Consider the following 17,594-nt stretch of genomic DNA (forward strand, 5'->3'; position numbering starts at 1 on the left):
TTATCAAATTTAACATGGTATCAGAGCAATGCTCTTGAGACCTATACCATTCTAGAAATCTAGACTACCCATACATATATTCCGCTGCCAGAAATACCAAGAGAAGAACCTTGTTTCTTCATCTTAACCAATACCCAGAAAACATATCCTGCCAGAAATATCAAGAGAAGAACCTTGTTTCTTCATCTTACCCATTACCTATAACCAAGCTTTTTGCTCAAAAATTGAGCAGAAGTTCATACCATAAAATACCAAGAACCATTTCTGTTCTTCAGAAAATACCAGCACCAGAAACTCTAAACCATACCAGTACCAGACAAGAAGAACTGTGTTTCTTCATTTTTACCCAGAAAATACCCAACTTACTAATCCCAAATTCTGTTGTTCAATACCCAGTACCCATACCTGCAATTATCGACCTCCATAGCTTTCAGCCCCGACACCTGCAGATCCCGCCCTGCAGCCTCCAGCTTTACAGCAGCAGCAGCTCCACCGCAGCAGTCTCTCCACCGCAGAAGGCGCTCCACCGCAGCAGCAGCTCCACTGATACTCGCCACGCTGCAATCTGCACTTCCACTTCAGTTTCATCTGACAGAAGAAAGGAGAAAGAGATAGAAGAAAAGGGAGGAGAAGAAAAGAAGAACAGGCAGAGAAAGAAGGAGAGAGGAAAGAGGACGAAAAAAGAAAAAAAACTGAGGAGCAAAGAAACCGAATTTCTCGGAATTACAGAGCCGCCAAGGCTCTTCTTGACCGTAAACGCCCTCGTAACGACGCCGTTTCACCTGATGCGCACTTCCCTCACAGCAAATTCCGAACTCCTACTCAGCTTAATCGGCGAGCTCCTCTTGCTGAGCTAACGGTAAATACTCCATCTCTATTTTCTGTGAATCGCTGCAACTCAGCATTTTTTGAATCCAGCACCGGTTAAAAAAGAGAGAACAGAAGAAAGAAGAGAAAGGAGAGAGAGACGAGGGCCAGAAAAGGGAAGAGAAGAGAGAAGAAAGGAAAAGCAGAACAGGGGGAACAAAAGAAGAAAAGCAAAAGAAGAGAAGGAAAAAAAAATGAACAACACGTGAAGGAAGATAAAAGGGGGACAACTTTCTGGAAAGCAAGAGGCACGTGAAGGAAGAGAGAGAGAAAAAAAAAAAAAAAAAAAACAGAAAAAGGGCCACTTTTGCCGTATACCACCCACCAAATCTTTGCCCCTTTTCTCAATTTTCTTATATTAAATTTTTTCCCACATTCCAAAAAAAAAAAAAAAAAAAAGGGGCATGATGATGATGATGAGCACGTGAAGAAAGAAAGAAAGTGGTCATCAATTTCTGTCAAGTGTTTTGACAAACCAACAAAAAAAAAAAAAAAAAAAGATTAGAAATTTTATCCTTGTAACATCGAGCTTACTCGCTCAACCACATAGGTCCCTCCAATTAATGTAGTGTCTAGGCTGATTGGATACGAGAAGTGCTAGCAAAGGGTCTCGTCCCCTGCTAAACAAGTGAGCTGAGCTCCGCCAAAATCGTTCCTCTACTACCTGGCCACATTAAAAGGAGTTACCGAAAGGTTGCGCGATAGGCAACACCCAAGGATCCGATTTCTCTTCTCTTTACTTAGTCAGTACTGAACCATGGCTGCTCGATACAGACCGCCGCATGTTCGTAACTTCCAGCCTTCTTCATCTACATCACCCAGGAAAGCACCTTTTTCAGTTCCCATGAATCACTCTGGTAACTCCACTTTTACCTTCATGACCACTTCAGGTAAACCTTACTCTCTGCTATCGAGTAACTCTGACTTTAATTGGAAGGATATGTGGATAATAGATTCAGGTGCAACGGACCACATGACTAATAACTCTAGCAATATTCACCATTTAACTTCAGTTCACCGATCTGGCGTAACTAATGCCAATGACGATTCCTATCCAATTACAGGTGCTGGGTCTGTCACTCTTACAGACTCCATTACCCTTGATACAGTGTTACTTGTTCCTTCCCTATCTCATAATCTCTTGTCTGTCAAACAGATAACAAAACAATTTTATTGTTGTGTGATTCTTTACCCATGGTGTTGTATATTTCAGGACATCCTAACAGGGGAAATCATTGGGCGGGGTATTGAGAAGGGGGGTTATACTACATGGAGATGACCACTGCTGGCAATCATCGTGTAAGTGAAGTGCATCAGATTCAAAAGGAACTTCCACAAATGAAGAACAGATATGGTTATGGCATAAGAGATTGGGACATCCATCATTCGGTTATCTTCAAACTCTCTTCCCTTTATTGTTTCAACATAATAAACCATCCGCCTTTAAATGCGACACTTGCATTTTAGGCAAGAGTCACCGTGTCAGCTATCCATTGAGCTCCACTAAAAGTATTGCCCCTTTTGATCTTGTTCACTCTGATGTCTGGGGACCTTGTCCACCAACCCCCTCTGGAATGAAATGGTTTGTTTTATTTGTCGATGATTGCACCCGGATGAGTTGGATCTACTTGCTGAAAAATAAAAGTGATGTTTTCCCAGTTTTTCAGACTTTTCATGCCATGATCCGAACTCAGTTCCAAACACCTATTAAAGTCCTTCGTTCAGATAATGGTGGAGAATATGTGAACCATCTCTTTCACCAGTATCTAGCTACCCATGGCATCATTCATCAGACCACATGTCCTCAAACTCCTCAACAAAATGGTGTGGCGGAAAGAAAGAACCGCCACATTCTTGAAGTTGCTCGCTCCATGTTGATCGGAGCTCATATGCCAGAATCTTTTTGGGGGATGCCATCCTAACTACTGTTTACCTCATAAATAGACTTCCTACTCAAGCCCTTCAGTCTACATCTAAGGAAACCAGTCCACCACCACAAACACCAATTCAAGCTCTTGCCAGTCATTTACCTTTACCACCTACCCATGCCCTTGATCCAAAGATTTTTGGTTGTGTAGCTTATGTACATATCCATCGAAACCAGAGGACTAAGTTGGATGCTTGTGCTGAAAAGTGTATCTTTATTGGCTATGCTTCCACTCAAAAGGGATATCGGTGTTATAGTCCAACCACTAAACGTACCTATGTTTCCATGGATGTTACATTCCATGAGCATGATCTACATTTTTCCCCGAAGGCTACTCTTCAGGGGGAGAATGATATTGAGGAAGAGCAGTCTTCGAGGGATTGCTTGTGTCCACTCTTGGAACCCATGGACATCCAAGAGCATGGAAGTACTGGAGAAACAAGAATTGAGCATGGAAATACTGAAAGGAGCAACCAGTTACCGACATCAGAAGCAAACTCTAGAATCGTTGAAAATGGAAATCAGCTGCCAACTCCAGAATCACCAGTAAGAGAGATTTCTTCCCCTTCTACTATCCCATCAACACCAATGCTCCCTGAGGATGATCCAGAGGTAATTAATAACCCTGTGTTTGAATTTCATGATAATATAAATTCTGAGCCTAACACTGAAACGGAACCAAGTCATAAATTGCCATTTCGAAAAAATAGAGGTCAACCAAAGGCTCAATATGAACCAGATCCTAAAGCCAAGGCCAAATATCCCATAAGCAATTACATGTCATCCCATAGGTTATCCAAGTCATATGCGTCCTTTGTATTTCATTTATCTGCTATTATCATTCCAAATAAAGTACAGGATGCTCTAGCAGATCGTAAGTGGACTAAAGCTATGGAAGAGGAAATGGAAGCCTTGCAAAAGAGTCAAACATGGGAACTAGTGCCAAAACCAGCAGGGAAAAGAATAGTAGGGTGCAGATGGATCTATACTTTGAAGTACGCAGCTGATGGTACATTGGATAGATATAAAGCCAGGTTGGTTGCTAAAGGGTATACTCAGACATATGGTATTGACTATCAAGAGACTTTTGCACCGGTGGCCAAGATGAATACTGTTCGAGTACTACTGTCATTAGCGGCTAACCTTGACTGGCCTCTGAAGCAATTTGATGTAAAAAATGCCTTCCTACATGGAGACTTGAAGGAAGAAGTCTACATGGATCTACCTCCTGGCTATTCTCTACCTTCACAAGCAGGAATGGTGTGCAAGTTGAAAAAATCCCTTTATGGACTAAAACAGTCCCCCAGGGCATGGTTTGGGAGATTCAGCCAATCTATGAAACAGTTTGGTTATAAACAAAGCAACTCTGACCATACACTGTTTCTGAAACATAGAAAAGATAAACTTACTGCACTTATCATTTATGTTGATGATATGATTGTGACAGGTAATGACCCAGAAGAAGTCAAGAAACTAGAAGCACATCTATCATCTGTTTTTGAGATGAAAGATCTTGGAGGATTGAAATACTTCTTGGGCATTGAGGTGGCTAGATCAAAAGAAGGCATTTCCCTATCTCAAAGGAAATATGTGGTTGACTTACTCATAGAGACTGGTTTACTAGCATGTCAACCAGCAGATACACCGATGGAGCAAAATCACAAATTAGCAGAATATCCAGACCAAGTGCCTACTAACAAAGAGAGATATCAAAGGTTAGTAGGCAAGCTCATTTATCTCTCACATACACGACCTGATATTGCATATGCTGTAAGCGTTGTAAGTCAATTCATGCATGCACCAAGTGAAGATCACATGCACGCGGTACATAGAATTCTGAGGTATTTGAAAACAAATCCCGGTAAAGGGATCATGTTTTCCAAGAATAACCACACAGACATAGCTGGATACACAGATGCAGATTGGGCTGGTTCTATCACTGATAGAAGGTCTACTTCTGGTTACTTTACTTTTGTGGGAGGTAACTTGGTCACGTGGAGAAGCAAGAAGCAAAAAGTGGTTGCTAGATCCAGTGCAGAAGCTGAGTACAGAGGAATGGCTCATGGAGTATGCGAAATGCTATGGCTTCGTCATTTGATGAAAGACTTGGGGTTCAAACCCAAGCATGCTATGAATTTGTATTGTGACAATAAAGCAGCCATTGATATAGCACACAATCCAGTTCAACATGATAGAACAAAACATGTTGAAGTGGATCGACATTTCATCAAAGAGAAGTTGGAGTCAAAAACCATTAACATGCCACATGTGTGTACTGAAGATCAACTTGCAGATATCCTGACCAAAGCAGTTTCTGGAAAAGTGTTCCACAGCTCACTAGACAAGTTGGGTATGCGAGACATCTATTCCCCAACTTGAGGGGGAGTGTTACATGAGCTGTAGCACACTATGCTTTCCAGCAATGCTGCAGCTGGAATATACTCATATTGACAGAGGTGTCTATGTAAGCTTTCTAGCTGTAATACACACAGTGTAATCATGGTATAAGCTCTATAAGAGCATGATTGTAATTCAGTGTAAGGGTGTTTGAATATAGCAAATACATTATCAAATTTAACAACCCCCTGGGGGACGTATCAACATCTCTAGTTAGCATCGATCGAAAACATTTTGTACTTTTTAGTGATTATTTGAAGTCCGACTGCAGCTTGCTACAAACTTTCTAAATTTATTGGAGGCTGTAATCATACTTGGGCTTCAGGTATTCCAGGATAGAGAGAGGCTTCTTCAACAAAGAGATTTTTCTTGAAGATTTTTTATTGCTCCAGAAAATGCTAAGTCTACAGGTTTCCCATGCAGAGGTATAAACACCAAAAACCCCAACCCGGCCCCTTCTAGCCTGTAATCTGATATTAGGCGCGCACATACACATCTTACATTAAACCTTGACCACTAAGTCTTTTGTTTTTCCTTGATAATGAAGACACTTTTCTTTGAAAAGATAAGAAACGAATGCTCTCCACCATTACCAAGTGTCAAGCATCTTAAGGTAGAGATAAGTACTGCGTACCACAATGGCAGTGACACATTCAGCCTTGATGGATGGACTCCTGCGTTGGATGGCACCGTCATCTCTCGAGTTTCTATCCGTAAAACAAAATTCTTCAGAGAGATTCTCATTGAAAGAAATGCTCTCGACAGTGATCGGGTCTCAAGAAGATTTGAAAATATCGCTAGAAGGGTCAACTGACCCTTCTCAACTTTATACACGTCTTGTTTAGTATTTTTCATACTTTTTCAAGCTAAAGCACGATTAGCCTTAGCTTTTCTCCATCAAAATGGACGTGAAATTTTTTACCAGTAGTCATAGTGATTCAGTAGCTGTGCCTTAGTAGCAGTCTTGTGGGAAATTTTGAATCTTACATAAATTGCAATTTGTACAAGGATATGTAGAGTCTCGTTTGCTGAAAGCTTTGAAGGAGCAGTTTTTATTGATAGACTCTATTTGTTTGTGGCCAAAACAACCAGTGAGTCATAACCTTTGATAGGCTCTTATTGATATTTCAATCAAATGAGGTGAACAATAGACCTTATCATTCAAAAAGTATGTTCCACCGTTTTCTGAATCTCACATTTGTAACATCCAAAATTGAAGTACTCGATCCATCAATTCTTGTAACATTGATAATGAAGTTTATGCATTCTACTACAAGAGTAGAAAACACAATAAAACCCTAAACAGAATGCGTTCAAAGTTAGGCAATTTAGTTGGATTCTTTTTAGAATAAAAGTTGCATAATCTTAAGCAACTAAGACAATACATATTTTAGTTCGCATTGAAATGCAATTGAGTTGGCTTAGGCATGATTGAAAACATGTGTGGTTACGAGTTGATTCTACTCTTATTCTCACCTTGCTTCACTCTCTTCATTTATATGGTGCTTTAATTGGCATCCACTTATGGTGGAGTGGAGTACTTCTCTTCATTGGATTTTTCAAATGCAATTCCGGTATTTACATATATATCAAGAAGGTAACTAAGTTATTGATGCTTTAACTAAATTTGACATTTCTTTATCCGAAATTGATTTGGTAGTACTCGGTTTCACCATTCACAAGTTCTTTTTATATGAGATGCTGTTTAGGTCTTCTAAATTAATTTAGGTTCCAATAATCTTTTTGCTCTTCTTTGTTCTTAAAGAATGTACCTTTGATGTTTGTTTCTTCATGTATGGAGACTATGGGGTAAGCCTTCATGTCCTTCACTTGATATATATATAATATACATATATATATATATATATTTTTTTTTTTTCTTGAAAAGAAAAATAAAAAATTCTAAGATAGTTACAACTTCAACAGCTCTTATTATGATAAAAAATTAAAGAAACAAAAAGAAAAAAGGACGGTGGAATTTGCCCGCCAAAGAATGAGAGGCACAGTGAATGGCTACTCCTCACCATCATCTCCTTCACACTTGCTTGACCAGACTCTTCTCCTTCCCTCTAAAACCTCTCTCCCCAAAACCCCAACCCCTATTTTTCACATTCTCTACTCTCACTCGCCCCAACCAAACAACACCCACCACAAATTTCAAAACTTTCTCCCAAATTTTCCAGCAATGCTCCCATGCCAGAGCTCTGAACCCGGGAAAACAGGCCCACGCCCGCATGCTCGTTTCCGGGTTCGAGCCCACAGTCTTCGTCACGAACTGTCTCATCCAAATGTATGTGAAATGCTGGGTCTTGGGTTATGCAGCCAAGGTGTTCGATGAAATGCCTCAACGGGACACGGTGTCGTGGAACACCATGATTTTCGGGTATGCTGAGAGTGGCGAAATGGGGTCTGCGCAGGCTTGTTTTGACGCCATGCCGGAGAGAGATGTGGTTTCTTGGAATTCGTTGATTTCGGGGTACTTGCAGAATGGGGAGTGTTTGAAGTCCATTGATGTTTATCTGAAGATGGGGAATGCAGGGGTGGGATGTGACCGTACTACATCTGCTGTTGTTCTGAAAGCGTGTGCGGTGATGGAAGAGGTTGAATTGGGGATTCAAATTCACTGTGTTGCGGTCAAAATGGCTTTCGACATTGATGTGTTCACGGGTAGTGCTTTAGCTGACATGTATGGCAAGTGTAAAAGATTGGATTGTTCGCTACAGGTTTTTCGTGAATTGCCTGAAAAGAATTCAGTCTCGTGGAGCGCTGTAATTGCAGGTTCGGTTCAGAATGACAGGTTTGCCATGGGTATAGAACTATTTAATGAGATGCAGAAAGCAGGCATTGGGGTGAGCCAATCTACCTATGCTAGTGTTTTCAGGTCGTGTGCAGGATTATCCGCATACAGCTTAGGCACTCAGTTACATGGGCATGCTGTAAAAACACAATTTCATTCTGATGTCGTAGTTGGCACCGCCACATTGGACATGTACGCAAAATGTGACAATGTAGGCGATGCCAGAAAGATATTTAACTCAATGCCAAACCGAAGTTTGCAGTCATATAATGCAATGATAGTTGGCTATGCTCGAAATGGGCAAGGTTTTGAAGCGCTGCAGCTGTTTATGCTTCTGCAGAAGTCTGGCATTGGTTTTGATGAAATAACATTGTCTGGTGCACTTAGTGCTTGTGCAATGATCAAAGGACACTTGGAGGGCCTTCAACTACAAGGATTAGTTGTTAAGAGTAGCTTCAGATCCAATGTATGTGTAACAAATGCCATTCTCGACATGTATGGTAAATGTGGAGATGTGTTGGGAGCTTCTTTTGTGTTTGATGAGATGGTAAGAAGAGATGCTGTGTCTTGGAATGCAATCATTGCAGCTCATGGACAGAACGAAAATAAAGAGGAAACACTTTCTTGTTTTGTCTCCATGCTCCGCTCAAGGATGGAACCTGACGAGTTCACCTATGGTAGCGTTTTAAGAGCTTGTGCAGGTCAGCATTCTTTAAACCATGGTATGGAAATCCATAGCAGAATAATTAAATCTGGAATGGGCATGAACTTGTTTATTGGAGGTGCCCTTGTTGATATGTACTCCAAGTGTGGAATGATGGAAGAGGCTGAAAAAATACATCACAGAACAGAACACACGATGGTCTCATGGAATGCAATCATATCTGGTTTCTCACTGCTGAAGCAAAATGAGGATGCACAGACATTTTTTTCTCAGATGTTGGAGATGGGAGAAAAGCCTGATAATTTCACATATGCAACGGTGCTTGATACCTGTGCTAATTTGGCTACTGTTGGACTTGGGAAGCAGATCCATGCTCAAATTATCAAGCATGAATTGCAATCGGATGTATATGTGACCAGCACTCTTGTTGATATGTACGCCAAGTGTGGTAACATGCAAGACTCTCATCTAATGTTCAAGAAAGCACCTAAGCGGGATGCTGTTACATGGAATGCCATGATTTCTGGCTATGCGAACTATGGTCTCGGAGAAGATGCCCTTAGAATTTTTGACAATATGCAGCTTGAGAATGTGGAGCCAAACCACGTAACTTTTGTTTCTGTCCTCCGAGCCTGTGGACATATTGGAAATGCTGAAAAAGGTTTATACTACTTCCGCACAATGCTTTCTGATTATGGTTTGAAACCTCAATTGGAGCATTACTCGTGTATGGTGGATATTATAGGAAGGTCAGGTCAAGTAGATCAAGCACTGAGGCTTATTCAAGATATGCCTTTTGAACCTGATGATGTAATATGGAGAACTCTGCTCAGCATTTGCAAGCTTCATGGGAATGTACAAGTGGCTGAAATAGCAGCCAACTCTATTTGGCAATTGGATCCGCAAGACTCTTCTACCTATGTTCTGTTGTCAAATATATATGCTGAAGCTGGAATGTGGGGTGAGGTCCTGGAGATGAGGAAAACAATGAGGTATAATAGGATGAAGAAGGAGCCGGGTTGCAGCTGGATTGAGGTAAAAGATGAAGTACATGCATTTTTTGTTGGGGACAAGGCTCATCCAAGAAGTGAGGAGGTATATGAGAGACTTGATTTGTTAGTTGTTGAGATGATGAGGATTGGGTATAGGCCAGAAATTGAGTTTGTGCTTGATGAGGAGATGGAAGAGCAGGAGCACCTAGAGTAGGCATGTATTCATTGGAACTTTATATACTTGTGTAAGTTCACCCGTTTTTAATGAATATGTGATTTTATAGACATTTGGGTTTTAGAACTCATGGAAAACAAGTGCAATTTCACAAGAATCATCCACTCAATTCCTTTCTGTCATGGCTTATGAGAGCATATGTATAGTGAAATTGTGTTCTACGATTGCTTCATCAATCATGAAAAATTTATGCAACATAAAACACACACACAAACACAATATAATTATAATAATTATCAATAAGTATGCAAATTTAGCTAACTTTAAATATTATATGTTAATAAAAATACAACCCGAGACAACTCGACTCATTGATTGTGACAGGCTTAATATGACCCAACCCATTAACCATCCTTGTTATTTATTTATTTATTTTTTATAGAAAATTACATAGTAGCACCACACCAAAGATATAAACACAGAAAATCTACCTTCAAATAATTTTATACAGATAAGGACACAAGCTCAGACCCAAAACCAAATGAAGCAGGCCTGGCTTTGAATTTTGATACAAAATGACTAAAATGCTCAGTTTTTATTACAATTTACGCTTATGCCACTGGCATAATCCATAACGACCAAAACTTGAAATCCCAAAACGCAAAACACAAACCCAAATCAGAAACCCTAAAACCTCTAGCGACGGATCCAAAATGCACTGCAAAATCTCCTAAGCAGTAGCACTCAGCTTGAATCTGGCTCCAATGGAGGTCGACAAGGTAAGCCCTTACTCCAATTTTGCTGCCTTCGTTTATGTTTCTTCGAATTAGGATATGAAAATATGAGGTAGGAGTAGTAGTAGAGCTCTGATTACAATCTTGGATCTATCCATCGATCCGTAAAAGGGTAAAGGTTTAATCTAGTCACTGAGTGGTGCTAGAAACTGAAATTCTAACCCTTTTGTTGTTTTTGATAACTTTGGTACAACTGATCGAGAGAGAGAGAGAGAGAGAGCGAACAGTGTTATTTGCTCTCTTTCTCTCTTTCATTGGGTTTTATTAGAACCAATGAGAGAGAGCTTAATTGCAGTCAAGGGTGATGATATGTAGATGGACTTGAATCTTACAATTTCAATTGGATGGCTTTTCTGGGTTTTTTTATATTGAGGATTGAGCTTCTTGTTTGCTTGCTACTGTGTCTTTGTTTTGTTTGATTGCGTATAAACAATGTGAATTCAGTAGCAACAAGAATAAACAATGTGATTTTTACAATGTGAATTCAATGTTCAACTGCGTAGTAACATCAGCCAGTAACAGTTCACCTTTTGTTCCTGAACAAGTGATAGCCTGCAGAAATGAAGCAATAAGGGTAAGTACTAGTAAAACCTACATGGTTAACATAGCGCTACTATGCTCAAGCAAAAGGCAAAGCACATAGCACCTCACATCGACTAGTTATAAATGAATGAGCTAATGCGCGCATCAAGTAGTTCAGCTAGAAACTTAACAAAATTTTTTGAACTCAACAAAATATACTATTATTAATGTTATAGTCTCAAACAGACCCAAATAAACACCTTTCAGGATTTGCTATATATCTAACCAGTTTTCACTTTATCATACTTGGGTCTAATGTGTCCCATCAGATCAGCATGGATCCCATCAGAAGGATGCTTCAACTAAGAGATTTTCTTGGACAGTTTGATTGCTCAAGAAAAGTAAGTCTACATGTTTCCGACGCTGAGGTATAAACATCGAAACACCCCCGTCTTTCTAGGCTATAATCTGTTGTAATTAACATATCGCGCGCACGCACATCTTACATTAGACTAATTCTGTTTTTGTTTTCTTGATGATGATAGACTCTTATCTTTGAAGAAGATATAAGGAAGACACCTTCACCATTGCCAAATATCAAGCATCTCAAGGTAGAGTTAAGCACTGATATAACAGCAGTAACACATACTGAATTGATACGCTCCTTACTTTGGATGGCTCCCTCATCTATCAAGTTTCTATCAGTAAAACAAAATTCAGGGCTTCTCTTTGAATTTAAACAGAAGGATTGTCCTTAACCCATTATGAGTGCAACTTCCTCAATAGCACCCCTTTTTTAGCCAGCCCAAGATCTTGCATGTAATTTTTGTTGTCAAGGCGGAAGCATATATCAATGCCGCTCTCTAGTTTTGTAAAATTAAGTTGGTAGAATTTCAATCCTAACGGCAATCCCTGCACTTTTTTTTCTTTCCTTCTTTTTCATTTCACATTTATGATCAATGGGGAAATTTCCGTTTCTTTGACTATACTAGTACTGATTCGATTGAGGTAGATAGACATATTGGTAGCTGAAGAGATTAGGGAAGGAAGAGTATTTGTGTTGTCAATAAGCACACTTCAACTGTCGCTGACGTTCAGTTTATATTTGATCATAGTATTACAAAAGGAGTGACTTGTACAAGTGTGAAATCAGATAAAGAGTAAACAACATAAGACTTATCTGGATGGATGATCTGAAGGTAAGCTATATCTCTTCACAAGAGATAAGCATATATACCTTGATTAATGGTTTATCACTCCCCTGCAAGCTGAGTGGTCTAGGAAGAACAGAAAGCTTGGAGACAAGAAAATGAAACCGGGAATTGAAGAGGATAATATCAGCTACGTACCTGATCTTCTGTAGTAGAGACAAAGGACAAGATAGTCTTTTGGTGTTGCTATATATTTTGCTTTGTTTGAGGACAAGCATAAATTAACAGAGAGAGAGGAGAGAGTAATGTTGCAGAGAGATTTGAGATTCATGTGTTTATTCATCTCACAATGGAGGGTTTATATAGAAATACAAACCTAGCGTGAATGCTCTAAGAGAAACTCAAAATGATAACAATCTTCTCTTGGTTGATTGAGGGCTGCAGCTCCACATGGTGTCTGCAATGATCACAATTGCCATGCTTGTTGCCCTTTGGCATAAAGCTTGTCACACAAGTCTCTATACCTACATTATACACTCAAGTACCTATTGTATACATGATATAGACATTTATACTATGACTCATATATACAACATGATTCATATATACTACAACACTCCCCCTTGGATATTTCATGTCAATAGTATTGTCTAGGCCGTGCGCTTCGAAATTGCCTCGTTAAAAACCTTGCCAAGTAATAAAACCCTGTGGGAAAAAACAACTTTCGTCGAAGGAGAAAAAGAGCACAACGCGCATGAGTGTGGAGTAGTAATATCACAGCTTCGGAGATAAGTGGAGTCTTCTTATCAGCCTCATAAGTAGATAATATGTCTACGAGAGGGATGCAAATAGAGTTGCCGCAACAAAACCTTGCCCGGAAAACCCAGTGGGAAAAACCCTTGGTCGAAGGGAAAAGATGAGCAAAAGCATATATGTTGAATCAAAACATCTTCAGGATGTAGTATAAGTGGGTCGACCATGCTAAAGATGTGCCTCGTTAAAACCTTGCCAGGTAACAAAACCCAGTGGGACAAAATAACCCTGGACGAAGGACAAAAAGAGTACACGATGGTCAAGTGGGTATGCTTCTGGATACTCCCCCTGATTTCAACATCTCCTTTGTGTCTCCCAAACGTGGTACTTCTCTCGTTGCCTCATTTAAAAACCTTGCCGAGTAAATAATCTCGGTCGAAAGGGAAAAAGAGCACAACACACTATTCACGTTTCGAGACCATATATGTAGACATTTCCCCCTCTTATTGATTTTTGAGGAGAGTCTGTTATTGCTGATTTTATGTTTGATGTTGTCGCTTTCCATGCAGCCTTGCTTCATTTGTTTCAAAATAAGCAGCATTATCTTAAATGCTTATAGGCTCATCTGTGGTAGACTTCAAACCACAATTGTTCGAACATGCGTAACTATGGATCCAGTCCATATACATTCACGAACTACTTCGTGAAGAGCAATAATCTCTGCAATGTTCGAAGATATAGCGACTAAGGTCTATTCTGTAGACCTTCAAGATATCGCGGTCTTTACCCATGGTGAACACTTCACCATTCTGGGGAGGCCTTCGTATGGGTCAACAGATACCCAATATCAGCAAAACCTTCCAAAAACACTTATGTCATTTTGGGGTAGAGATAGAAAACGCAGGCCAGCGTTTGGCGGCGTTTCTGGTGTGTGATGGGTCTGATTCCATCATCTCTTTGTAGGGATAGAATAAGCCCATATCGATCGTACATTTCATGTACCGAAAGATATCTTTTACACCAATCCAATGGTGTCGCATTGGCGCAGAGCTATACCTTTAGCTAACAAGTTGATGTTTAAAACGAGATCTCCAGTCTTGTGCATTGAGCTAAGTACAATAATGCGCTAAGTACAATAATGAGCCTCTAGCACATCTTCGTCTGATCATCCTTCAGACGGAGAGGATCATTTTCAGGATCAAGACTACGAATGATTATGGGGTGCTTGAAGGTTTGACCTTTGTCAAAATGCCTAAGCATTTATCAACACGATGCTCAAGTTCCAAACTGAGGCATAATCGTGTTCCTCAAAATCCTTTATCTCAAACTCAGATTTCAAGTGTTCAGCGGTTTCCCTTAACTTTTTAAGGGCTTCTAATGAAGATCATGTCCAACATGACAACTGCGATAGAATCCGAAACTTGTTTATGGAAACGAGCGGGCATATCCCTTCCCAATCAAGTAGTCACTTTTAGTGAGCGTTTCAACTCTATTGCAAACGCGCTCCGTGGTCTAGAGCCACTTGATTTGGGTAACTAAAGTTTCACTATGAACTTTCATGTATATTCTGTATCTAGATCCCTACATAGATACGTAGTGACCATATTTATAAACTGCATGTTCAGTTATTTGGAAACTACCAAACTGACAGGGTAGTGGAGTGCAATGACATCCATTACGAGAGAATATGTCTCTTCGTAGTCAATACCAGGGCATTTTTGTGAGAAGCCTTGCGCCATAAGGCGAGATTGCCATCTCTTTTTCTCAACACACTTTCTAACGAAGACCCTTTATTCAATAGGTTTTATGTAAGGAGGTGTTGGCATCACTGGCTCAAAGACCTTCCTCTTCGTTAGAGAATCTTACTTAACCTGGATCGCATTTTTCCATTTAGGCCAAATTTCTCTACGTTGGTATTCATGCTTCAACGGAGCGTGGTTCGAAATCATTAATCTCAACAAACTCATGTGCATCAAAATGCGCAAATACATCATCAATTATGATGGAGTTTCTATTACACGTCTTATGTACACTAGTGTAATTTTCATAGAGCTCTATATTCTCAGAAATAGGTTTTGACGTTGAGGAGTCCCCCAACGATAACCATAATCCGGAAGATACTCATAAGACGGATGTTTGAGTGTCGATGATCTAAGGATTGTGCCAAAGTATCCTTCGAATCCACAGGCTTCCCATGCATCTTAGCTGGGGCCATGGCCTGTAACACCAGAGTGCCACTTTCTATGGCGTTGGCGCCTTGCCTACCTCTGTGTAGGGTGGTGCTACGTCCTCTTATAGGGACGTCCTTCCTTGCAGGCATTTTTGCAGCAAATGTGTGTGATCTCGTCACTTTTAATAGGGATCGAGATGAGACATAGTGGGGACAGACCACGACAATTCCTGTCGTTCCTGCTGAACATTCGAGTTCTTATCTCCCCCTAACGATGGGAAGACTGTCTCATCAAAGTGACATCCGTAAATCAAACGGGAAAGAGATCGCCTTGCAAGGACATTAAGTGGCGGACGATTGTTGGAGTCTCAAATCCAACTAAGTTGCTCACTTATTTGTAAGGACCTACCATAGGCGCTGTGGCAGCACAATTGGCACATAAATGGCTCACTCGAATGTGCGTAAGTACAAAATATTTGTACCCAGTCACTAGCTGTAACGCAGATATACATTGAGTGGTGGTAGGTCGTAGAGAAATTAGCATAGTTGTATGCGATATTGCATCACCCTAAGCGGATATAAGAAGATTGGTGCGCATCATCAATGTCTGAACTACCATCGTAGTTATGTCCGCGAGACCTTTTGGGCGTGTATATGGGAATGTGATGTCTAACATCAGTCCCTTTGCAATAACTATCGAAAGTCTTCGATGTAAACTCTCTAGCATAGTCAAATCTATTTGACTGAAGGATGAATCTGGGGGGTGAGCCCATATATCATATGATTTGTGCTAGGAGTATAGCATACATAGCTTTTACAAGTGGATAATGGCACAGCACGTGATCAGTGTGTTTGCGTGTCAACCAACATCATGAGATATTTAAACGTCCGCAAGTTGGTTGAATAGGTCCCAAGGTCCACAAATATCACCTTGGATTCTTTGCAAGGATTCTTTGCAAGAATGGTATATTTTCTTTAGTGTCCTTTGCATAGGATGGTCTCGATCCTATCTTTGCTAAAGAGCAAGCTTTGCAAAACGAAGTAACTCTTTGGACCAATCTTTGGTTCGTACTTTTTTCGTTTTGAGGAATGGATGTCCGTGAAGTCTTTAATATACGGAACATCATATCATGACCTGGATATCCCAAACGGTCTTGCCAAAGCCTATATGTGTCAGAATCCCATAAGTCATCTCTTATGACATGGTTTGATTCAATGACTCGAATAGTGGTTGCATGCAACCCACTAGAGCGACACATAAGTTTCTCTAATACTCGTTTATGTCCGTAGTCATTAGAGGCGATGCAAAGGAACTGTTGTCCATTCTTACAATGTGTTTTCACATGAAAACCATTGGCCCTTATATCTTTCAAGTAATAAAGTTCGGAAATTAACACATGTCCATGACATTGAATAATAATGCGACACTTTATTAATACGGAAAATAGTCAATGATTACATCAAAGTTTCCAAAGTCTATTCCAAAATACAATCAAACTTATACAAATTGTAATTGCTCAATCCGTTTGGTAATTTCAATGAAATATGACTAGGGAAGTAGAGAGATGTTGGTGGAGCGAGGCTCGCTTAAATACCCTGATCTCAATTACTTTCCTAGACATCATACTTCATTGGGTACGCCACATGAGAAAGAGTCAATACAATTGTCATTCATTGACTAACGCACATTTGCCGTTATTGGAAAATAGAAAAGGACTATTCTAATCAAAGTCTGCGGCATCCTCGTGCTCTTTATTTGCAGCTTTGAAGTCCTCAGTGGTGAGAGTGTTATCTTCACCATCTTTATTTTCAGCAAGATTGATATTTTCATCTTCATCATGATTGGTTTCTTGCTCTCTCAATTGCCTATACTCCTTGTAGCTTGCAGCTAGTTGGGTACTTGCATGGCATTGCTTGAACCAATGCTCAATTGATCCACACCAATGACACATGTCATTGTGGTTACCTCCCTTCATTTGAGGTGTAGGTTGTCCACGTTGTGGATATTCCCTAGGAGGGTTGCTGCTACTACCACGTCTCATGGTGCGACCTCCACGACCCATATTGTTACTTCCATGGCCTGTGGCGCTACCATATCCTCGGCCCATGTTGTTACTGTATCCACCTCTCCCACGTGTGGAGTTGCCACCACGTGTGTCCGCTCTAAAGTTGCGGTTTCCTTCTTTATTGGGGCGGTTATATGGACCCATATTGTTAGGGTACCGCTCCATGCGCCCTCTTTTGGGTGCATTATAATTCGCCTCACGAACGCTCTTGGTTCCAATGGGCTTTGAACTATAATTCTTTACAAGGATATTGTCGTGCTTTTCAGCTACCGACAAAAGATTGATAAGCTCATTAAACCTTGTAATTCGTCCAACATTG

At 40.3% G+C, this 17,594-nt stretch overlaps 1 protein-coding gene across 1 annotated transcript; it reads left to right on the plus strand.

Annotated features, from left to right (window-relative positions):
- Positions 1 to 7,021: 7,021 nt before the first annotated feature.
- Positions 7,022 to 9,978, plus strand: LOC112187626 (pentatricopeptide repeat-containing protein At3g02330, mitochondrial). The gene has a single exon (XM_024326501.2). It carries the CDS (start codon positions 7,201 to 7,203, stop codon positions 9,856 to 9,858), a length of 2,658 nt encoding a protein of 885 aa, XP_024182269.1. The 5' UTR covers positions 7,022 to 7,200; the 3' UTR covers positions 9,859 to 9,978.
- Positions 9,979 to 17,594: the final 7,616 nt, after the last annotated feature.

The sequence above is a fragment of the Rosa chinensis genome, chromosome 2 (assembly GCF_002994745.2).
Source record: "Rosa chinensis cultivar Old Blush chromosome 2, RchiOBHm-V2, whole genome shotgun sequence".
NCBI classification, from domain to species: Eukaryota; Viridiplantae; Streptophyta; class Magnoliopsida; order Rosales; family Rosaceae; genus Rosa; species Rosa chinensis.